Below are 25,264 nucleotides of genomic sequence, written 5' to 3' on the forward strand. Positions count from 1 at the left end.
ATATTATAAGCTATTATTAATGAAAATCAACATTATTCATCATATATCTTTTTGTGTAATGAAATCTTGCAGGTAAAATAATTTACTCATTACCCAAATCTATTTCTAAAATGATTCATTATTTAAGAATAAAATAAAACCAACTTCATTCAGAATTTGAATAATTCAAAAACAAAGTAACTTGTTTGTTTGACCAAAACAATATTATAACCGTATCAATATGAAGCATGGCAACAATCAAAACAATACCAGCAATTTCCGACAAAACCAATCACTGACAGAACAGAACTTGTCACTCAGGGTCCACTTACTTTCACAAAATAAAACATAAAACAAAAAAAAAACACAGGATTTTATTGTTTTACCCACTACTGCAACAGGACAATTATTTAGATGGTTTATTTGGTAACAGATGGAACATTTATCTGTTTGTACATTTATTTTCTGTCCCAAAAAAAAATTCCAGCATGGGTGCACTCATTTTACAAGACAATTATCAAACAATTAATCTCAACTGCTCAAGTGAAACTTGACATACATATAAACATGCAGACAGACAGTAGAATCACTTTCTCCAACATAAAAAGATTATTTATAACTACAAGGGCTATGTTTTAAGTAATGTCCATTTTTTTTAATATAAACAAAACCAGTATATTGTCAAAAACATTTTTTTTATTTCAGTCTTTATGCTACTTTTTTACATAGATAACTTGTTAGTTTAAACATTTATCATAGCATTTTACTAAATTGTTTAAGTCTACTACATAGAAATCTGCTGCCTGTGAAGACAATCAGTCTTCAACAATTGTTTTCACTTCTTCATCAGTGTTGTTAAACCACTGACCGCCGAGAAATTCCTTCAGGTAACGGAACAGGTAGTAATTGCTCAACACAAGGTTCGGGCTGTACAGTGAGTGGTCCATTTGCTCCCATCCAAAAGATCTGATTAACTCTAGAGTTTGAGCAACAGAATGAGGTCATGCATTTCATGTAGCAACAAAACTCCAGATGACATGCCAATTCTGTATGGCATGCCAAAGGTACATCAAGCTCTCACAGTATGCAAACGACTTATTGTTGTCCCTTTGGGCATAAAATTGACTAACAAGACATCATGTCTATCCGAAAACATAGTTGCTATAAACTTGCATGCTGACATTGTCTGTTTAGCTTTCAATTTGACTGCAGATGTTGTGTCCCCATTCCATTGATTGCCACTTTGATGCTGGAGTGATGTGAGACACCCATGTCTCATCCCTTGTGAAAATGTGGTCCAAAAATTCATATCCTTCCTCACTGTATCAGGTATAAAATGTTAAAGCATTAGCCATTCTCCTTTCTTATTGTTCTACAGAAACCAGCCTGGGAATCCACCATGAGCACTGCTTTCACGATTTTATTTAGCACTGACCTTGAAACTTGTGGGAATATCAGTGACAAAGTGGACATCATGAATCACTAGTCTTCACAAAATTTTCCATCAAATTTGTGCACCAAACTGTCTGGGATTACAGAAGGTCGACCTGATCATGGTTCATCATGGACATTGTCCTGCCCGTCCTTGAACAGTCTTACCCATTTATGCACTTTGCACTTACTCACTGAATTAGGCCCATAAACCTCAAGTATCTGGCGATGAATGTCCACTGCTGACACAATCCTTGTGGTCAAAAAATCAAATCACAGACCTTATTTCACAATCAGCAGGCCACTCAATTATTTGAAACATTCTAACTTCACAATATAAACTGTATGTAGTGACTTTATGACTGCAAATGGCATCTGCATTTGTGCAAGGCATGCTGGGAACTAGGGCACATGCAAGTTTTGACAGCCACACAAAATTTACATAACCACAGCCAATCAAACCTTACTTAAAAAATAGCCCTCATAATTTTGTGAAGTTTTAAACATAAGTAATAGAAAAATAGCGTTTATATATATATATGGATTATATGGTTTCATAATAATATTATATGCAAATGTGGTTATAAATGTTACAAACATATATCATTTATTACAAATAATTAAAAAATATTAATAAAATTAATTTAAATTAAATCACTGAGAATGCTTCAGAACAAAATTAAGATAACGACACAAAAAAAGAACACAAAAGAAAAAACCCTATATTTTAAATTATAAAAAATATATTAAATATTTGAAAACTTACAGAAAATTTAGAATTTTCATGAATGACAATTTCATGAATTAAACCATTCTGTACATGACATTAGTCTGAATCCTACATAAAATATGAGTGATACTGATTAAATTGAAAACAAAATAATTTAAAGAAGTTTTTCATAATAAAAATTTTTCCTGTCTTTCATAATAAAAATTTGTTTACTCTTTTGGTATAGGTGTTGACTTAATTTAGTTAAGACAAACTAACAATATTTTTTCTTAATCAGATTTTTTCTAATAATTGCTAAAATCCTACTTCTTTTTAAAATAATTTACACTACTATACATATAATGTGACAAACACTAGTTTGTCACTAGATAAACACATGTTTATCTAGTGACAAACAATTAATTATCTACTAGACAACAACTCAGCCATTATTCTGTTTTACAGTGTTAAAGAAAGATACAAAATTCATAAAAGTGGTACAGTTGCTTTTATGACTACGGTTACACATATATGACTAGATTGTAACTTAAAATTATTATAAGACTCAGGCTACCAAAATAATTGCAATAAATATTAATGTCATCTAAAGTTGATTAATAAGTTGTAATGAAATTTTACCTTTTGCTTAAATTGAGATTAATAAACTGTAAACTTTATAAATAACAATACATATAATCTTGTTAGAATGAATTAAAAGTAATACAGTAATAAAATACTCAACATTAAAAAAATGTTTAGGTAATATATTTCTATGAATAGTAATAAATGTATTGCATAAATTATTAATACCCAAACTACGATGAAGACACATGATGTATCATAGACAAAAAATTGTTAGTTATCTGTTTACCATGGGAAATAATTATACTACTGTTAAGATTAATATAAACACGTTCAATTTGTTGTCCAGGCCATCACCAACTTGATTTTACCCAGCTGACAGCAAGAATCAATAAAATCTAGCCAGTGGAATACTAAAAATAAAAATCCTCAAAAAAAAATTCAGAACTTAAATAAAAAATAAAAATCTATCATAAAAGTATAGAATAAATAAAACCATTAACATGCTGACAGTGGTTTTAGATTACATTACTTCATTACATTGGTTTTAATTTTTATTTTTAACTTGAATTCAATATAGATATACAGTATACCAAACTACTACTACTGTTACTCTTATTTTTCAAATAAATATTTACATCTAGATGAACACAGCTGTTCCTTATTTGCACCATAAATTTATCTTATTATTTTCAATTCAATCTTTAAATAAAAAACAGGAAATAGATAAATAAACAATATTAACATTAAAAACAAAGTTTTGATTCTTTTATTTGCATTTCTAATTCTGAACATCTGTCAAATGACTTGTAAACTCATGCAATGTAAACAAAAATTACTGATTTTTAATACTGTACAATTCTGTTCATTGTTTTCATTTATTATATGTAGATTTATGTCTCTTTATTTATAGCAAATATACGCAATAATTTATTACAATTAAACATGTTTACAGTACATCTTGTATAAATCACCCGACACATAAATATCACACACTTTATATTAAATATTACGTGAAATGTTATACAAAATAATGAATAAATAACAATGTTAGAAAAAATAAAAAATAGACTAATAAAAACAAGTTCCAAATTCTTCCAAATAGCAAAAAAAGTATAAATTAATCTACGATATTATTAAGGATTTGCGTAATGAATACAATTACCTTAATTGAAACTAATATTTAAAACAATAATTTTATTGTTAATAAAAATACAACAATTTTTGTTTAACTTTAAAATCCTCTCCCTTCAGTAATAAACCTTTTCAAACTAATAATAATTAGAAAGTTATAATAAATTTGAAATCATCTTCTGAGTAAAGATCTCGCTCACTTTCTCCTTTCACTGCCTAAGGTTTCTCTTCATTCCCCTTGAACTACGGTAATAGTTCACTGAATTGTTCCTTTTCTCTTTACAGTCCAATGATTCGTCAACACATCTTACATATTTATTAACAAAATATTTGTTGCATTAATTTAGTGCGCACAAGAAGTTACTATCTCACATCTGAAACTAATGATTTTACAAAAAATATTTCCTTAATTTTCCCAAATGTTCAGAAATTTAGAAATGTTAGGACTAAATTTAAACATGGACTTCAAAACTGAAAAATTCTAAAAATTTACAAAAAATATATATCACCTGAAATAAATTATAAGTCTTCATCACCAGATAAATCTACGCATTTTCATCTTCATGTAAGTTCACTATAATCCATTGTTAAGTGGTCGTCCCACAATCTTATTTTATGAAAATCTTGTACTTGAAGGTTTTCTGCATATCCAACGCATTTTCTCCAGTCATCTATTGTTATGCAGTTTATGACATCTTCCAATAATGTTTTTGTCATTTATTTGAAATGTACCTTTATTGGCTGCCACCTCACCTTTTATCTGTGACCAAATTAGCCCGACTAAGATACACTGGCACGGTGGTAGTCAAATGATTTTATGCCCCATTTCTGTTGCAATGTCATCAAACTCATACAGTCTATATTTTTGTCTGTGTTCATTAACAACAGAAAGTAATTCACGAATTGTATGCAAAGGATTGTGTGGTATTTTCTTCTCTTCTAACCATGAAACAATTTCCACCTTTTTTGTGTTGGTCACTGCCACTTTTTCTTTAAGTGTAGAATGATAGCTGGCATTATCTATCACAATAACCCACTCTTCTTCCAAAGATCACAATAAATTTATGAACCATTCTTGGAATACATCATAGTTCATTTCTTGGTGGAAGTCCACCATATGCTTCAACTGAAAAACGAGAGCACAGTCTTTTATAAAACCAAGTTCATAGCAATCGGCGTGACATATAATTAAACAGGATTCTTTCTAACCAGAATCTTAAGGTCACCATTGCTTGTTGAATTCTGTTAGATGTCTTTCCTGGAATGGTTCTGGTTTACCCATGTTTAATCTAAATAAACTATTGGTCAAGAATTATTTTGTCTAATTTCATGCATTTTCCTCAAAAATTTTACACGGGTAAGAACAATGTCAGACCTCTCCATCAAAAATTTTCCACAATCATTACACTTATGAAAGCGGAACCCTAACTGTCTTAGTATTTTCCATTTGGAATACACACTCCCAGCAAAATTTTTTTAAAAAATGTCTGTAATATTACTGCACATCGGATACTCTCCTGTATCATAAAATTCTTGAATGGAACGACGAACTATATATTTATTAAAATTGTCAAGATTGGTTACCTAGTTGTATGAGGAATTTTTTTACAAGGCGATTCAAAAGAATGTTCACATAATTTGCATTAGGCTGTTGCATTTTCATTACTTTTATGACAAACATTTTTTACAGTACACACTGATACAGAACACATGGTTGCGGTCAATTCCTCCATTTGAGTTAAAAACCTCCTTAATAGTAGCATTAGTTTTGCTATGCAGAAATATTTTTAAATAGTTATATACCCTATAAATAATTTTTTTAGATTTTCCGAAGATGAGGACTGTTAGTCGCCATTTTAACTTAAATGCTTACATAATTAAAACAACTTTCACAATTAAAGATCAGCCAAAAAAACTGCATGTCTGATTGATATCTGAAATGGTCAAAATTGTATTACAAAACAAAAGCTGCATATGTGGAGAAAAGCAAGATGTAACAATGTTCTTAAAACAATAAACATGACTATTTAAAATAACAATGACTATTTAAAATAATATAAATGATAATTATGCCAGTTTTTTATTTAGCAAAAGATCTGCCTCTATAAATAACTGTTTCTCAATAACAATAAATACAAAAAGGGAAGGAAGTACTGTGATTGCGAAATATATAGGAAACACAATTTTTTAGAATGAGGTAATCTTATTTAGTATGTAAAATACCTTAAGCAGAGTTACTGAAAAATTTTATATCAATTTTTGTGATTTAGTTATCGATTGAAAATACTATATTTATGTGTGGGCTTATTAGATTTCTGACGTGTAGTTAATAATGGATGCTGCAGAACACGGATGGTGGGGAGGAAAAGATCAGGAAGTCACATGACCTTCTACCATGAGATAATTTCAAATCTATTACAGAATGTAATGGCATTTAAGTGTCAATATTCATTAATTTCCATTAAATGTTTTGGCTAATTCAATTATATTTCTAATATCAAACTCAATATTTTAATTTTGTTTCTTTATTTAATGGATAGAAACTTAGAGATAAGATATCTTCATACAATTTATTAAAGATCCAAAGGTTGAATTTTCATTAAAAACATCTGGCTCGGGGCTGATGAATGTTATTTTTAGAAATACTTTTTATTCTTCATTCTCTAGTTGTTTAAAGTTTTTATAAGTTCCATGTTAAATTTGTTAGTCAGGTCAGCTTTTAGGTTTTTGTAAGCCTTACTATTTAAAATGTATATGAAATTATATAGTTAAATTATTTTTAATCCTATTCCATTAAAAACGATTATTATTGAATTCTTATTAAATACTAAAATTTTAGATTTAAAAACTGTGAATGAAATAATATATTAATATGGTTAAACCTGATTCTGTGGAGACATTGGAGCAGCAACATCATGAGAATTTAAAGCTCTTATTGTAATACCATGAATCAACTGAATTATATCACCATGACGAATTGGTTCTACTGGCTGAGTTACAATTAGATTCTTCTTTGTTGGTATTCTGACAATCCACCAGTTATTAACATCCTACAGAAACAATGTTAATGTAATAAATTATTAATTTTATCTCCTGAAATATGTTGGAACAGTATTTTAACATTACAAATAAATCTCTTTAAGGTAGAATGATTCAGCTAAGATTAAGAGTAATAAACTTATTTCATATTTACAAAACTGCTTATCAGATTTTCTGAATCAGATAGCTGTTACTGACTAGTAGCTAAACTATATGTTATATATGTTACATTTATTTATAAAAAAAGGATTAGGTCTGGCTTCATTTAGCCTTCAGCCCCAGGTTGTTTTTTTTTTGTACATTTACCCAATAAGAAATAGAATCAATGTACAAGTCCATCAACAGTACTCCAAAATACATATATCTCAAGGACCTTACAATGGCTGTTTAGTCAAAACCTACTGCCAGGAAGGGGTCAAATATTAGAGAGGAGTATTGCCCCTCTCTGGTTAACCAGAGAGGGGCAACAAAAACCCATACAGGGACACAAAATGAGACAAACATTCCACTCAAAAGATGCTTCAAAACCCTTAGAGGTAGTGGGTGTCCATTTTGTTCCCAATCTTCTAAAAGATTCATGTATTTTTGTCATGGAACCAGTACATTACTGAACTGTAATTTTATGTTCATGCTTATCTACTACTATATGCTGTAACAAATAATTTTTAATCAAAATACTAAAAAAACCATCTGAGAATAGGGTGAGGTTTCCTTAAGATAAACCCTCACCTATCCCCAAAATAGTACGTGCAAAATACAAACTGTTAGTCAGATCCTAGTTTAGTACAATCAGTCGTATACACTTTGTCAGTCTGGAAAATTAATCAATCATTATCAATTTGTATATGTTTCTGAGGAGGAAAAGAACTAGCCATACAATAAATCTTGATTTAGTGTGCTACATTATCCTCCTTTCAAGACTTCATATCAGATATACAACATATGTAACAGATGATGGTAACATCTCTTATCAACTTATTTTAAACAGAAGATTCAAGAAAAAAAGAAATACAAATTTATATCTAGGTCATTAAATATACAAAAGTTCTTTATTTTTATTTTACTAACTAGATTCAATAATTTATTACTTTAAGAACAAACATAATAAATAACCACAATCAGTAAATAAATCAATAAACAAACAATAAATTAACAAATAAATTCATGAGTACAGAAGAGAAAATAAATAAAATATGTTCAATTCAAACATTTATATTTATTATTAACTTCAATAAATACAAATAAAAACTATTTGTATTTTAGGAGAGGGATCAAGAGTTTCTGCATTACCCAATAAGGAATTCAGTCATTGAGCTCTTTACAGTATTCCAATGGTTGGGAAGTATTGTCTAAATCAAATTAAAGGTAGCTCCCCTCAAACCATATCACACAAGGACGCATTGACTCTAATGCCACGGCATCCTTAGCACTGACATCCATCCTATACCTGTAGAACTCAAAATAGGGAAGAAAGGTTCAAGAGTAAGGTAAGATAATGGGAATTGTGTACCCACAAATGAACCACAACACAAGTTAAATAAGAATACTAAAGGCTCCCTTAGGCAACCCCCCCCCCCCACCATTAAGATAAGAAATGATTGCATTTTTAGACCAAGATGGTAAAACAGTACTGATCAATAATTTTGCACTGACCAGCTTAAAAATATTCTTTAACAAATGTTTGCTTTTCTTAAAGTTTGCTTTTCTCTTTAGTGGTTTTTCTTAATTGATATGGTCACAATCATTAAATTTTATTATATTTTATCACCAACCTTTGTTTTTCAACAATGTTATTGTTAGTTTTACCAATAGATCTGTTAGTTTTACCACTATAAATTTTATTACATAATCTAGAAATGACTTACATCTGCATTATAGAAAAATACCTTCAATAACAGAGCAGATAAGAATGCTTCAAGGCAGATATGTTATGACATTCACAAAAAAAAAGAGGAACATTAATCATGAAAGATGCTTTGCCACTAGTGGAGAGGATGAGTAAACATTTTACTTATTTTAAAAAAAGCAGCCATGGGAAGACCTGCCCCATTGGCAGAACACAATCAATGAATGAATGAATGAATAAAAAAAAAATTAAAAATCACCAATCAAAATAATATGCAGTAAAAACAGATAAAGAAAACAAACCTTGAAACAGTAACAAGTAACTTGCTGCTGATGTGAACTTCCACGTTTATCAGCATATAATATTGGATAAACATGGTTATGAGAATGAAGCCAGCATGCTCGACCAAATGTGTGTCTTAAAGTTATATGTGATCCATGGCTAACCAATAATGGTTGACCTCGAGTAATCGAAGCCAAACCTCCCTGTAATAAGCATTTAAGTTAATAAAGTTTATAATTTAAACAGTATATTCATAAAACTTACACATTCCACTGCTTTCATTAAAATTTGACTCTACTGAAAATACTTAAGAAATTGTAAAAATAAATTTATCTAAAATTTAAAATGAAAACAAATATTTTAAATATTTTAAAATTAAAACTAAGCAATTATAAAATAAACTTAATAAACAATGAAACCTACTTAATTACACAAACAAATAAAAAATTTTGCCTTATTTCTATTTAAAATTTAGTTAGATCTTCAAAATATTACGTGTGTGAAAAAAGTGTGTGCTCAAATGAGATTCTTACACCTTGATTAAAATAAGAAAAAGAGTGCTAAGAAATGACAAAGAAATTGCCACCAAGCATGAGATAAGGCACTCTCGAGTAAGAGAATTTATATTATTTTTTCTGTCCTCTGTTTTTCATTTAATTTTTCAGAATTTTCATGCAGAACTTCACAAGTTAAAAAAATCATTAAATAAAACTGCAAACTTCCTCCTTTTACTGAAGTTAGAAAAAAAGTAATTTTCAACATAAAACAAGCCAGAATTTAAAAATAATAATGTTCATACAGTCTAATATGAGTAATAACCAAAGATTATGCTGCAGTACAGCCACTCCAGGCAAAATTGCTCGTTAACAACTGGTAATGATCTTATAAGCAGTGTTAATATTTAATAGCAATTCCATGCAGCCTTCCCAGAAAGAAATAATCATTCACAATATTATATAGTCCCCTAGATATCGCACAGATATCAACTGATATCATGGCACAACAGAAAGATATCAGTTAGAAACCTAATTACTTTAAGATTACTCTAATGTTTGAGCCTGTATGAATTACCTGTATTTATTCTGAGTACTAGAAAATAAAGAATTATAATATTTAATGTTCATCACAGCAACAGTGTTTGTAACTATCAGTTATAACCAGTCTTATGAATTAGTAACAATTTAATTTTGACCTTTAACAAACTACCACACTGAATAATTGAGTACACAGCAGTACATGGAATAAACCACTAGAATGAATCAATATTATCATGACTACTACAAAAACTATTAGATAGAAAAATAACTTAAAATTGCATCGTTTTAAGAAAAAAGAAAGAACGATCACTAATCTTAGTTCATTATCTCTACTAAATGTAATATAATTATAAAAAGTTAGGCAGCTCAAAGTTTGAAAATATGTTTATTTTACAAAATACTGTGTACATTAAAAAGAATTTCATTACATTTCCTTCAACGTAATTCCCTTTAGCAGCTAAACACTTTTGTCAAATTCATCAAGTTTTTGTTAACTTTTGTAGATCAAATCTTAGAAACATTCATGTTGTTTCCATACATAGTTGATGATGTCTCAGCATTCTTATATCATGTTCATCTCAAAGTTAATTTAAACAAGCAAAAATCTAAAAACCAGCTGGTACAAAGCCACAAACGTATCACACTGATTTTATAAAGTACCATACAAGATAATGATTGATTAGCATGGATTAACATGTTGGAAACATTTTTGCAACATGTGGGATTAACACAATGCATGTTCATATCACTGTAGAGAATGATATGGCAAACCTTCCCACTGATATTCAAGTCTGATGTTATTTCTTCATAGATTTCCTTATCAATTTCAAACATACTCATCACCATTTGCTGCAGTACATGACCACTCATTACAGATATCCCAAACAAATATAAACCTGACAGCAGTGTTCCTAACAGTGACTTTTAAAGCAAAAACCAAACTTTGATATTTGTGTGCTGTTCATCGGTAAACATTTTGAACTCCAATGATGTCACATACACATTATACAAACACACAGCTGTTGCTATAATTTAAGAGGTAATAAGAAAATGATGCCAACCATATTGTGATATCATGAGTACTATCACCTATGAAACAATAATTTCTATATAAACAATAATTATTTACATAGAACTCAAATTCCAGGATATTTTTAACACTACTTCATACAATATTTTTATAAAATTAGATTTAATACAAATATAAAATAAAAATAATAATCACCTCAAGACTGGCTTGAAATGCACTAGTCATTATACTATCATGAGGTCCAGCTTTACTGAGAACTGCCAAATGAATATAAAAAACAGTTAAATACACAGTAATGCCGACTAAAGCCATCACAAGAAATCTTGCAACAGCATTACAGAATAAAGAAAAATCTGAAAAGAGCTTGTTACTTAATAAACGCCAATAATCCCACCACACCAAAGCCATACCCAGACAACATGAGAAGAACCCGACATACTTCACACTGAAACATCAATAACATAAACCAGTTAAATAAACAGCTAATTAAATAATCATTCAGTTATAATTAATTTTATCATTTATTGTGTTTTCATTTTTGTTCTCTGTGAATACTTTCACATAGATCTATTTATTCAAAATGGATTATTTTTTTTAAAAGAAAAAACAGAATTATAAATTTAAATTACAGATATGTATACATGGGTTGCCTGAAAAGTTTTGAGCCTAACACATAGAAAGACGTATTTTGTCTGTCAAATATGGTTTTATTTTTCAACAGTCTCCTTCCAAGTCGAAATGCTTTCACTAGCGATGCTCTAACCTCTTTAACACTTCCTAATAGTAACTGGTATCTTTCTCCACAAAATAGGCGTTTAGAAATGTGATAACCTACTTGTCTGATGAAAATCTCTTTCCTCCAAGCGAAGCTTTAAGGTTAGAAAACAAGAAAAAGTCGCTTGGGGCAAGATCTGGTGAATATGGTGCAAAGTGCAATTTGTGAATTTTAGCCATGGCGACTGTTGAAGTGAGAGCAGGCACATTGTCCTGATGGAAAAGCACTTTCTTCTTCTTCAAATGTGATCGTTTTTTTGCAATTTCTGCCTTCAGCTTGTGAAGTAATGATGCGTAATACTGTCCCGTTATTGTTTTACCTTTCTGAAGATAATCAACAAACAAAATTCCATTACTATCCCAAAAAACAATCACTATCACCTTCCTGGCCGATGGAACTGTCTTCACCTTTTTCAGAGCAAGTTCACCATTTGCAGTCCACTGTTTTGACTGTTGTTTTGTATCAGGAGTGTAGTGGTAGATCCACATTTCATCTAAAGTTATGAATTGATGCCAAAAATTTGACTTGTTTTGCTTAAACTGCTCCAGCAGGACCTTGGAAATGTTCATTCAAATCCATTTTTGGTTCGAAGTGAACACATGTGGCACCCCAATGCATGGATAATTCTTCAGTTAATATAAATACATTCTTTTGACATGTCCATAGCCTCTGTTATCTCTCTAACCTTAATTCGTCAGTCATCCAGTACCATTTGATGAACTTTTTCGATGATAACAGTGTAGTGGTTGCAGTTTTTGGCCGTCCCAAGCACTCATCATCAACCATGCTGGTATGACAATGTTTAAATTCAGCTGCCCATCTTTTCACGGTGGCAAATGTGGGACAGTGTCCCACAGTAAACAGCGTCCAACTCAGCTTTAATTTGCATAGGCGTATTACCTTTCAAATGCAAGTATTTAATCATGACACGATTTCAATTTTTTCCATTTTCACAAAAACACTCACAATGACTTCCTCAAATGATTATCAAACAACTGAGCATCCAAAATGCCTGAAATTTCAGTGAGCTCCTTTCAATGCATGTGTGAATACAATCCTTAACTTTTATTGACAAGTGCTGCCATCTTCATGTTGAGGCTCAAAACTTTTCAGACAACCCTCATATTATCTTAACCAAAGAAATAAAATGAACATTCATTTTATTAAAAAATCATATTCTGAAGAAGCAAGATCTCTGAATAAGTCCTTAGAGACAACAAAAAGTAATAAAATTATTTCAACCAAATAATTATATTCTGCTGCTATGATGTAATATATTGAATTATTTCTTAATTGACTAAAAAGATAATGAGAAAGTAACATAACTGCTAAAAAGATAATTAAACAAGAATATTCAGATTGAATCATGGGAACCTGATGATTTTTAAAGCAAAATAATTCGGCAATACTAACATGTAGGTGAAAATTGAAATAGCCATGATCTTGCATACCACTGCAATAAAATATTGCATGCCACTGAACTAAAAATGGAGCAGTGAACATTTATATACAGTGCATTCATAAAGGAAATATACTTTAAAAATACTGATTCAGTTGTCAATACACAACAATGCATTTCAATACTCCCCATGGCACCATTCCTCCTAAATCTGATAAAGTTCTGGAAAAAAAATTTCTGAGTTATTTTTTTTGTAATGAAAAACAAATCACCAGATGCTGTGTACTCTATGAAAACTCCTAAAAACACTGACAGAACAAAACAGGCAATAATGAGGAGCCTACAACACTCAACCAAAAAGCATGCTACTGCCCTTTATGTACCCCACAGCGGTGTCAGAAGAATTCTACATAAGAATTTGAACTTTTATCCGCAGAAAATAATGGTAGTGCAAGATCTAAATGATCATGACAAAGCAAACTGGATGACAATTTGAGAAAATTTCATTAACTTGTTTAGTGATGAAATGGTATAGCTAGTAACTGATGAAGTGCATTTTCATTCATCAGGCACAGTAAACAAACAAAATTTTTGTTACTGGTCTGATACAAACTTAAGCAAGCTTCATATGCGTCCTCTTCACCACCCATAGGTCTGGCATGCTCTGTCAAATTTTGGAATCATAGACTCTTATTTCTTCAAAGAGGAGCTAATGGTGACAGTCAATCCTAACCATTATACAATACTTATAAAATTTCCTTGCTCCTGAACTACTTTATCATGGGATCGACTTGAATATGGTGTAGTTCCAGCAGGATGGAACATCAATCCCCACTGACAGAGGATCCATGGCAATGGTTCAAGAGATGTTTTCAGGCCACATGATTTCCAATGGAGATGTATGGCTGGCATGTTCTCTAGACAGGTCAGCACATGACTATTTTCTGTGGGAGTTATCTGAAATTTAGAGTGTTCCATCAGTGGACCTAATAAAAATAACAAAATCAAAGCCTTCTTAAAGCCAGAAGGAAATCAAAATGGATGAAATATTAAGTGAAAAAATTATATACCCTTTTCAGGAATTGAACATAAAACTACTAACCTAAAAACCAGCATCCTAACAACTACTACAACTAATGTTTAGATACAGTTGTCTAATGTGTTTGGTTGAAATAATAAGAAATATGAAAAGATGTGTCACATAGTAAAGTAAGAGAATAAAATTAATCAAGATGTTTACTATATTTTGACTTAACTATTCTAAGCAACTGATTAAAATCAACACATTAGTGTACAGTTTACATTAATTCCAGCTACTCTTACCTAATGTTCTCAAGCAGCATTTTTGTGTAGCTTACTTTACACCACTGCAATATTTTAGAGGGTAGCTCTTACATTGAATGTAATATACAGAAATGTGATTTTAAGTTATTTTGTATTATTTGGCAGTACTCTGGTTTGATTAATTTCTTCATTCCTTTTATTCTTCTAATTTCAAATATTATTAACTACTACATCTTTAACTACTTCCTTTATACATTCTAACCTTAACCTCACAAAGATTTTATGTTTTACACTTTCTTCCACTATCTAATTAATTAATCCAGGATCAGTTAACATACCAATGCTGGTATGTTACCAGGTTGCTGGTAACATACCCTATACTTTTCACCTGCTCACCCTATACTTTTCTTTTTTCTCTATTCCAGGTTTTGTATTACCAATGTTTTGCTGGCATAAAACACTAAACTTCAAACATTTTAAAAAATTGCTTTCAAATTAGAAAACAAACACTTGACATTAAAATTGTTTTCCTCCTCCTTCCCAATTCTAACTTATTATCCACATCATTTGCAATGTTGTTGTCTATCAACATATAACCTTCAACCTCCATTATACATAATTTTCATCTTTGTATCTAATTCACCATCATCTTATTGTTTATCACAATTCATTACCTTTGCTTTATTTATTTTCCAATGAAATTACTCTTCTGTAAATAAATACATACTGGTCAGCATGCAAACAAGTCAATTTTAGTTTTGGCTAAAAGAATAATTTAACCAGAAAATCTTAACCTCAACTGAACCATGTTATAAGTTAACAGTCCAGGCAATAAAATGGCATTAAAATGCCAACCATAATATTTGTTTTAATACTGCTAATTTGTAGGAAAAAGGGACATACTATTATTCAAATTATTTGGTTAACTTTATTTTCTTTTTTTGTGAGAGACCTGCCTTAAAACAGATAAGAGCACAATGATGATTATTTTTTGTATGCATTTTTAAGATTAACAGCATTCTATATAAACACAATTTTTATGAAATAATAAATAAATGATAAGTTATGCTAGACAGAGTACTGCTTAATGTGTGATCACTGATACGTAACTTAAATGAGCGTTTTAACCACCTGATTTCTTAACCTAATTTTGTTAAGTTATCTTTCATTTGTTCTACGGATTTAATTCTAAAAACTGTTTAATACAGCTTTTATGGCTCCTAAACACATTTTTATTTCATACTTTTTTGTTGTTATTAGTTTTATGATTATGTCATCTTGTGGAAATAAATACTTTTGATATTAGACACTGAATTATCTACTGCATTTCTATCAAACAGAATTTTAAAAAAAATAATGCAACGGAACAAATAGAAAAAAATCTAATTGTTAATATTATCATTTTAAGAAAAAATCATAAAACAGCAAAACCTTTCAACTGAGACAACTTTAGCAGAAATGTTAGACATGTAAATGGAAGAGAATATAAAATGTCATATTCCATGAAGAAGAAAAACTATCAAACAATATTCAATTTAAAAATATTACCATAAACATTTAATTAAAAGAAGAAATATATATTAAAACTAATATTATGAAAAAGAACACATTCATATTATTTTTTGCTAAAAATTAAGATAATTAATTCACTGAAGAATTAAGACTTAACAAATATCAATTAAAAAAAATAAAAATCATTATTATAAAAAAATAGTTTAACTGTACCAGACGGCCAATGTCAATAAAAGAGAAGCAAGTGAAAGCCAAAACCACCATTGCCAACAGTAGATATGATCTTGTAACTTCCGAAAACGAAGAACACAGAACATTCCATAAACAGTAAATAACAACAACATAGATTCCATTAAGATAAATCTTGACTGAGTAAGTATAGCATTATCTGAAAAAAAATAATAATGTAAAAATAACTTGTAAAACAAAGCATAGCAATAAATAAACTAGAAAGAAAAATTAAAACAGTATAGGTTTCAAAAAACAATACAAACAAATAATAAACATAACAAAATATTTTAAAACAAGTAGGATATTAAAAATCAACAAATACCTAACAAACAGAAAACACATATCTACAATTACTACATTACATGGTATATATCTTTTCAAAGTGTAAATATGTATTTTTTATGCAAGTTACATGAAGAGTTTCAAAAGGTGTAAGAAAAATGATATACATCATAAACTGCAATTTTTTATAACATGCATCAAAAGAGAGTTATACAAATTAAGTAATAAATACAAACCACATAAAATAAGAAAAGCTGCGAGAGCTGCAGTCCACTGTTTACAACCAAGTTCTAACATGAAATGATACGTAGCAGGCACTAACAAGCTACCACACATTGCAGGCACAAATCTCAAAGCAAAAAGTGGTACATTTTCTTTATAAGGGCTTCCTATCGCATCAAATTTGAAATTTCCTGTAATTAATGTAACAATATTATTTAAAATTTTAATTTAATAAAAATTACATTTCCAAAATAAAACTATTTTTTTTTTTAAATACAACAGTTGATGTAAAAGTAGATATTACTTTAATTCTTTAAAATTAATTAAATTAAATAATAAATACACTCAGCTTAACTATACTGTTTTAACTTTTATAAAAAAAATGTAAGATAAAAACCAGAAAACTGATCCTACACAAAAAAAAAAACATACAGGTTATTCACCAAATAACAATAGTAATGATTTAGGAGCTGATTTGATCTGGAGCATTAATAAAAGAAAACAGATAAGGAACTGGCATTTCCATAGGAAAGTGATATTTAACTAAATACAGTAAGGTCAATTTTAAAAATTTATCTCCTAAATTAATAAATGGAGGATTTATCTTCAATATGCTCACTAGTATTAAAGAGTGCAAACCAGTAGATTTCTCTTCTTAATAAAAAGAAGCTGTACTACAAAATATATAGATAACAAGTAACCACAATAATTTTATGTAAATTGTATCGTAAAATTTTCTTAAATTCTTCATATTTTCTTTTAGTTGTGATTAATTCAAAATTTCAATATAATATCACATTAATAATTAAATATTTACTTCATCATATCACTTTCATCATGATATTACTTCATCATTCTCTGATGAAGTAATATAGCTATAAATAAGTAATATTACTTATGTTATATACCCTATGCTTATTGTTTTTTCATTTAATAGTGCTTTCAAGGGTTGTGCATGCGCATGTGTGCGTGCAATGTAAATTGATACTTTCAAATTAAAATAATACTTTGATCAGAGAATTTTTTTTATGAACATAATTTTTGAAAATAACAGGTACAATACACAAACCAAGGTATTAAACGAAAAGTAATGTAAGTCTTACAAATAAATAAGAATCATATAAACCGTAAATTACAAAACTTCTAATAACGCTACAAATATTATTGGCTGATAAATTATTAAACACAATTAATTTATTTATTTCACAAACTACAGAATATAAAAAAATCATACCATCAAATCCAGCTAAATAAGCTGCAGCTGCAATGAGTTGCTTTCCCAATGGAGGATGGGCATCAAAAAAGAAAGTTCTTTTCATATACAAACTAACATATTTTCCATAATGCAATTCATCAAATCTAAAATGACAGGAATTTAAAATAAGAAAAACCCAGTAATCACATTGCAAAATAAACAAATTTTCAGTGAATAATGATATGAGTATAAATTGTTCCTTGAATAGTTATGTATTTGAAGTAAATACAAAAATATATTTAGTAACACTTAAATCATGGAATCTGTACCAAGTATTAGAATGCGTTCTTACTTTAATCCATTTACTTATTTTTTTTTAAGATCAATTTTTTTAATTACTCTAATCACCAAATCCTTTCTTTTATATTGTTAATTTATAAAATTATCCATATAAAAAATAAAATCACTAAGTTGGTTAAATTGATCACTTAAGATTTTTAAGATAAAATTGTTAAAAATGAACAATTAAAAAGAACAGAGGTGGTGACGAGGAAACCTCAAAAAACTCTCCATTAATAATAAAAAAATAATTGAGGTAACATATTCCTAGCATTTTAATGCTTAGGCAGATTCATCAATTTTAATGCAATCAAACATTAAACAATATTAATTAGAATAAATATGTTAAAAAAAAAAAATCATTAATATATAACTGTCTATTAAAATTCTAAGATAAAATATGGAAACATAGTATGCAATATTAATATAATTAGCCTCCATCACACTTTTCACTGGTTTTTTTATGTTTAAATTTTTAATTAAATAAATGAGAGTTCTTTCAGTCATACTTGATTAAAATAAATATCTAGAAATATGTTTTAATCAAACATAGCTGAATGAGCATTTCATTAAATTCTCTACATTTTCCACATTTTTAAATACTTTAAGTACTTCATTGTACATCACAAATCTGGAAGGGAACCAACACTGAAAAGGCCAAGTAAAATTAAATGTACTTAATTAATTTTGATTATACTATATATAAATTATTCTGCTGTAAGGATGCATTTTAATACAATATTTATAAATGTAATGTTAATTTAGGCTACTATGTATATTAACTTCCAGTAAACTTTGCCATAAGTTAATATACTCTGTATACTTGGTATGGACAGATTTTACATTTCATGTGATAATTATTTGTATTTTTAATAAATATTTTAAGTAGTTTACAAATAAATTACTAATAACATTTAAATACACTCACTGTGATGTGTATTTTGCAATTAATATCTTTGCATATATTTCCTTACTGTACAAGGCAATTTCCAAAAATTGATTCTGCTACATGTAATGCTTATGTGTTCTTTTTTCTTTGTAAATATGGGTACAATGTGAAAAATATGGGTACAAATGTAATATAAATATTAAATTAATAATAATATTAAATATAGCAGTCATTGATATTACTTTTTTACTTCAGAGTTATATTGCTCAAAAGAAAAAAAAGATAATTATGGAAATTCAAAAAATGCTGTATCCATGCGAGGGACATCTCGATTCTCCCACAAGGGGAGAAGATCCCACCACATAGCGCGTCTGGTCGCTACACCACCCCTGTTCCTTGCCAGTAGTGGCTTTAACGGAGGGACGTCTCTCTTGCTCTCTCTCTTTTTAAAGAAAATGCATTTTTGGAATTCTTGTCTAAATTTTTTAATTTTATTTAATAAATATAAGCCATATATCAACAATCAGTAAAAATATGAATAACCATGTAAATGTAAAGTTTACATCTTACAACTCTTTTAGACTACATATTTATGCTAACTATACTGTATTTACTCTAATTTTGTTTCAGCAACTTATTTAAAAAGCTGTTTAAACTTTGACATGATTTAAAATATATGTAAATTCATAAACTGTGCACAGAGGAAGAAACATTAAAACTAACATGATAAATATAGAGTAGATTTACTATATTTTTTGTGACTTTCACATAAAATCATTACAAAATATTATCAATTTAAAATAAGTTTTAAAATTCTGGCTCATTTTTTTTTCTTCTGATTGCCACATTTAACATTTTTAACACACATTCTTAAGTATAGTAGTTTTATTTAGATATATTAATGAAATTTCAGAATAGCTCACTTAATGAATATGATTCATGAAAAATCCATTTACTTCATCTTTTTAATTTCATTCTAGAACTATTATGTAATATCTTTATCAGCAATGTTACAAATTTACTTCATCACTGATGAACATTTACAGAAAATCTACAACTTAAAGAAAGAGACCAAAATAAGATGGGGAGTCAGGCAAGGTTGCCCACTGTCACAGTTTCTGTTTAATTTGTTTATTGAAAAAGCTATTGTAGAAATGAAAGAAAAAACAAAAGGAATCAGAATTAATGGAAAATCCATACACTGTATCCGCTTTGCAGATGATATTGCGTTACTGGCGGAATCAGCAAAAGGAGTGGAGATTATGTTAGAAACACTATCTAAAGTACTAACAAAACTTGAACTGAAAACAAAGATTATGATTGTAGGAAAAACAAACGTTGATATTAAATTAGATGGTACAGTTGTAGAGAAGGTTGACAGTTTTTGTTATTTGGGAAGCACCGTCACTAGCGATAATAAATGTTGCACAAAGGTAAAAAGAAGAACAGCGCTGGTAAAACGAGCTTTACAGCATAAAAAGAATATACTGACTTATGCAAATAAAAAAACAGTTCGCTAAAACTTATGTCAGGAGTATTCTAACTTATGGGTGTGAAACATGGATGCTTGGGAAAGCAGAAAGAAGAAGACTGGAAGCAATGGAAATGTGAATTTTGAGGAGAATAACAAGAACAAGCTGGGTGGATAGGAAAAGAAATGGTCAAGTGTTAGCAGAAGTGAGTGAGAGGAGGTCCTTGTTAAATGTTATACGAAGAAGAGCAAACTTGATAGGACATGTATACAACATAACCAGTTCTTGACGAATATATTTGAGGGCAAGGTTTTGGGTATAAAAACCTAGAGATAGACTGAGAGCAACATCATCAATAATGTTAAAGAAGAAATGGGGGCCTTGGTTCATATAATGACTTGAAGAGAGAAGCAGAGATGAGAGTGACGTGGCTAAATCGACAAGGCATAGCCTTCAGTGAATGATGATGATGAAAGTTTTATAATTGAACTTATAAAAAAATGTGTAAACTCATTTTGTTATGCTGATCTATAAATATCTCATTTTTATTTATAAATTTTCTGATAAAGCTTCAAATAATATTACAGTTTTATAATAGAAAAGAAAGGTAGTTGTTCTGCTTTATGAATCACTACAGGTAAATTTAAATTAATTAGCACTTCAAAATATAACAATTAATACAACAGTTACATGGTAATAATATATATATTAACTGTATGCTATATTTGTATTCTACTTGTAACTGTATTTGCTCGTAAACATTAGATCATTCATAACTATAAATTTGTTCTCATGAAAAAGAATGGTTTATAAAATTTAACTTATAATTGCTTACACAATGTTGCGAGGTTCTTCAAGTCTGTAAAACCTTGTAATTACAGCAACAGCAAACAGTAATGCTGATATAACATCAATTTCTATACTAATTTTTAAAGGCTTCTTCTGAAGTTTATTTTGAACTAAAGTATTCATTTTGTTTTTGTCAATTGCAATTTGTTCAGATGTTGATTCTCCATCACCCTAATACAAAATAAAAATAATAAATTATTAAATGAAATGCAAGGCTAATATTTTATCTAACCCACATTCCAATTCACATAAATTACAAATATGATATCAAGAAATGTTTTTGTTATCATTTATCTGCTAGGGTGAGCAACAATTTTTTTTTAATTTTGTAGTTTCTAAAGAATAATGAAAACATTAATAATAATAATCATTATAACAATGATTATGTATTGCAGTGTAAAAAACAATAACATTATGTAACACTAATTTCATCAGTAAAGTGCCATTTAATTTCAAAACTGTAAAAAAAACTTATCTGGAATTGTAATAAATGAAATTGTTTCAAAACAAACGGGGAAAATAGCTCATGGAAACATCTTTCTATGAATGAAGAGAAGAGTTGATTGGACAAAAGAGAAGACCAAATTTATAAACTTAATCTCAAAACTGATATCATTAACAAGAAATCAAACCATATTATGATATTTTTAATTCACAAAATGACAAACTAAAAATATTGGTTTAATATTGTTTAGTTTGTCTTCTTCCCTTTACCAGTAACTTGGGCCAATAATGCATAATAGATCACAATTATGGTTCATCCTATCACCATATCCACTACTACTACATTCCTATTTAAAGCCACTTATATTATCTACCTACCTTTTTTCACAGGAATCTTCTCATTTACCTTTTAATCAACATTTTGTTTTGTTTCAATGTTGTTCTTGTTTCCCTCATTCTCTTGCATGCCTAAACCAATTTTGTCTTGCACTCCCTTCTCTGCCCAATTCATCTTCTGCATTGAGCTTTTCTCCAAATTTTTTCCTCAGCCAGCTCATAACCAAAACACTTAAAATGTTTTACCTCTTCAAAGAACTTCGTTTTAATTTTCTTCTTTTTTCTTTTCTGGTTACCATTAATGTTTAGCTGTTTTCTTTAATTACTTTCTTTTTCTCATTAACAAGTTTCATTGTATACTACTTCATAAAATCTGTGAGTGCAATTTATTTCTTATTAAAAATTTTTAATGTTTTTAAAAAATGTATTCTATTACTTACATGCATTACAACATAAAGGTTACAACATAAAGTACAACATAAAGGCATCCCCAGACTAATCCTTCTAGCTCTGTTTCTGTGTATCACATATGTTTCATGACATCACAGGCTGCTGTCTACAATGACTTATATAAAATAAACTGGGCTACTTAAATCAAAAAATGTTTTCATAATCTTATTTTAAACTTTTTTGAGCTTAAATGATAACTAATTGTTTTGAAAAAGTAGTTTAGTTAATTGTATCTGTCATTCAGTTTCACATTTTTTAGGTATTCTTTAAGTTAAATATTAATTTAGATTTAAATATTTTTGATTACATACTTGGACATATATTTCATGAATTTATTCATATTGTGCACATATATAACAAGTAACATGATTTAGTGAAAAAGTTACTTTCTGAAGTTAAAATATTTCTTACTCTTGTTAAGATAATTTTAGTAGATAAATATTCTTATATACTTGTTTAACATTCTCAATAGCTAAATTTTAAAATTACTGGGTCATGCATTAGTAATGACAAAAGAGAATGGTTGTTTGATGATTTGGCATCATCTATTTCATCTACCTTAAAAATTATTTAGATTATAATCAGCTTTTATCTAAAAGCAATTCTGGTCTAGAAAAAGATACTGATTTGGAATTGGATGGTGGTGAAGATTCTGGAGCTAGTGAGGATAGTTCAGCTCCTGGTTATCTACTTCTGCTGATAATGACATAGCATTACAAGTTGTTTATAAAAACACACAAAATGTAGTTTTATTCAATATTTATTTCCTGAAACTTTCAACAGGTTATTTTTCATTGGGAAAAACTGATTTTAAATATGCACTAAACTGCCAATTTTGAATAACATTACAGAAATAGGATATTACAATTGTGGAAAAGTAACATAAAGCAGAGGTAAAATATACAAAACAGACACATAAATGGTAAAGGTACAAAAGAGACACATCCCATCTGTCATGTCTGATTATGAACTCATTAGTTATCTAATTATTCAAAAAATAGTATACACCATTATTTGTTTCATAATTTATTTATAAAATGCTAAACTGAATCAATATTAAATTAAATGGATAATTTAACTGAGCCAATCATTATTTTCAAATTTTAATTGTTTATTAATTACATTATTATTAATGATTTGTGTAGGCAATTTTTTGGCAAGTATTTGGAATGTAAATGTATTATTAACTTCTAAAATTGACTTAATAACTATTTTTAAGATACAATTTTTATTTATAAACTTATTTATTTTCTAATATAGGTTTTTTAAGACTGCACAACTTTTTTAAAACCCACCATAGGTGTAAAAACTTTATTTACTTGATTTTTATCAAATTTCAATTAATATTATTGTATGTATTCAAATATCATAACCATATGATTATACACCACCTTATATGAGTCAAGGTTACTCCTGAAAATGGCAAGTCATTCTCAAGAATAACAAACATCCAAGCTTACTTGGGAAAATGAGGGGAGTAAAGTGATTTTAAACTGTTTTCTTCACTGAACCAAATATATCATTGTATACAAACTTGCTGGCCCTCATAAATCCAGGTGATATTCAGCCATTTAAGTGACATATTCACTCTGTTTACCATTACTCTTAAAAAGAGTAATGATGTTTGAAGAAATAAAACTCTGATCACATCAAAATCACAAGAAAGATGAGGTCAGATATTGTGAATAATAAATTAATATACTTTATCTGTTGTGAAATGGTGTATTATAAACATGGCTTAAACTCAGCAGAAGTTTATTTTACACGCACCTACTTTGTTAACTCACTGCACTTACATTAATCATTTTATTTAATCTTTCTTTTTGTTTTTTATTTTATTATTTTAGTTTCTTTTTTTTAAATTATGGTAATTTACTACTATGGTCATTAGCCCAATGAATTTTGTAGCTATGAAAAATACCCATGCCTGACCGGAATTCAAACCCTGGACATTCGGATTACAAGCCAAGACACTAAAACTCTACCATAGAGATAAACAAATTATCGTTGTTGTTTTAACAGTTTTAATGTTAAAAGTTCTTTATCTTCAGTTATCCCAAGTTATACAGGGTCAGCATTCCTACTCTTTATTATTATCTATCACTAATTTCTTTCCTGGGTTTCCTCACTTCTCTAACATATCTATTTCTCATCTTTCACTACATTTTAACTCAAGTCATCCTCTCTTTATTTCCTCACCTCTTCAAGCTTTCAAATTTTGTTTCCAACATATATTTAATTTCTTCACTTCACATATCCTAACCTCTTTCCTACATTTCTGTAGTTTTTTGGTAGACATTTGTAACACCTATTATTAGTTTTCTGTACTATATTCTCTTGTTTTTATATTCAAACTAATTTGTACTTATTATTTAATTACATCCCTTATGTTATATCCATTATTTAACACTATGTACTTTCATTTTATAATCCTTAAGCAAATCTATTGTAATTAATAGTTCTGTTGATCATAGTTTGCTATTTTTGGGAGGTAAGGATTTATTGAAATTTTTTGT

At 28.8% G+C, this 25,264-nt stretch overlaps 1 protein-coding gene across 4 annotated transcripts in view; it reads right to left on the reverse strand.

Moving 5' to 3' along the window:
* Positions 1 to 25,264, reverse strand: part of rt (Protein O-mannosyltransferase rt) — a 69,446-nt gene that overhangs the window by 42,464 nt on the left and 1,718 nt on the right. For 3 of the 4 annotated variants that reach the window (XM_075356614.1, XM_075356613.1, XM_075356612.1), the window contains exons 2-8: positions 21,505 to 21,689; positions 18,009 to 18,133; positions 16,789 to 16,965; positions 16,253 to 16,427; positions 11,265 to 11,514; positions 9,023 to 9,205; positions 6,718 to 6,885 (exon numbers count right to left, since the gene is read on the reverse strand). In XM_075356614.1, coding sequence (XP_075212729.1) covers positions 6,718 to 6,885; positions 9,023 to 9,205; positions 11,265 to 11,514; positions 16,253 to 16,427; positions 16,789 to 16,965; positions 18,009 to 18,133; positions 21,505 to 21,689 — 1,263 coding nt within the window. The remainder of the gene's footprint in view (positions 1 to 6,717; positions 6,886 to 9,022; positions 9,206 to 11,264; positions 11,515 to 16,252; positions 16,428 to 16,788; positions 16,966 to 18,008; positions 18,134 to 21,504; positions 21,690 to 25,264) is intronic. The other variant, XM_075356615.1, reaches the window with a different exon arrangement.

Source organism: Lycorma delicatula, chromosome 2 (genome assembly GCF_047948215.1).
Source record: "Lycorma delicatula isolate Av1 chromosome 2, ASM4794821v1, whole genome shotgun sequence".
In the NCBI taxonomy this organism is placed as follows: Eukaryota; Metazoa; Arthropoda; class Insecta; order Hemiptera; family Fulgoridae; genus Lycorma; species Lycorma delicatula.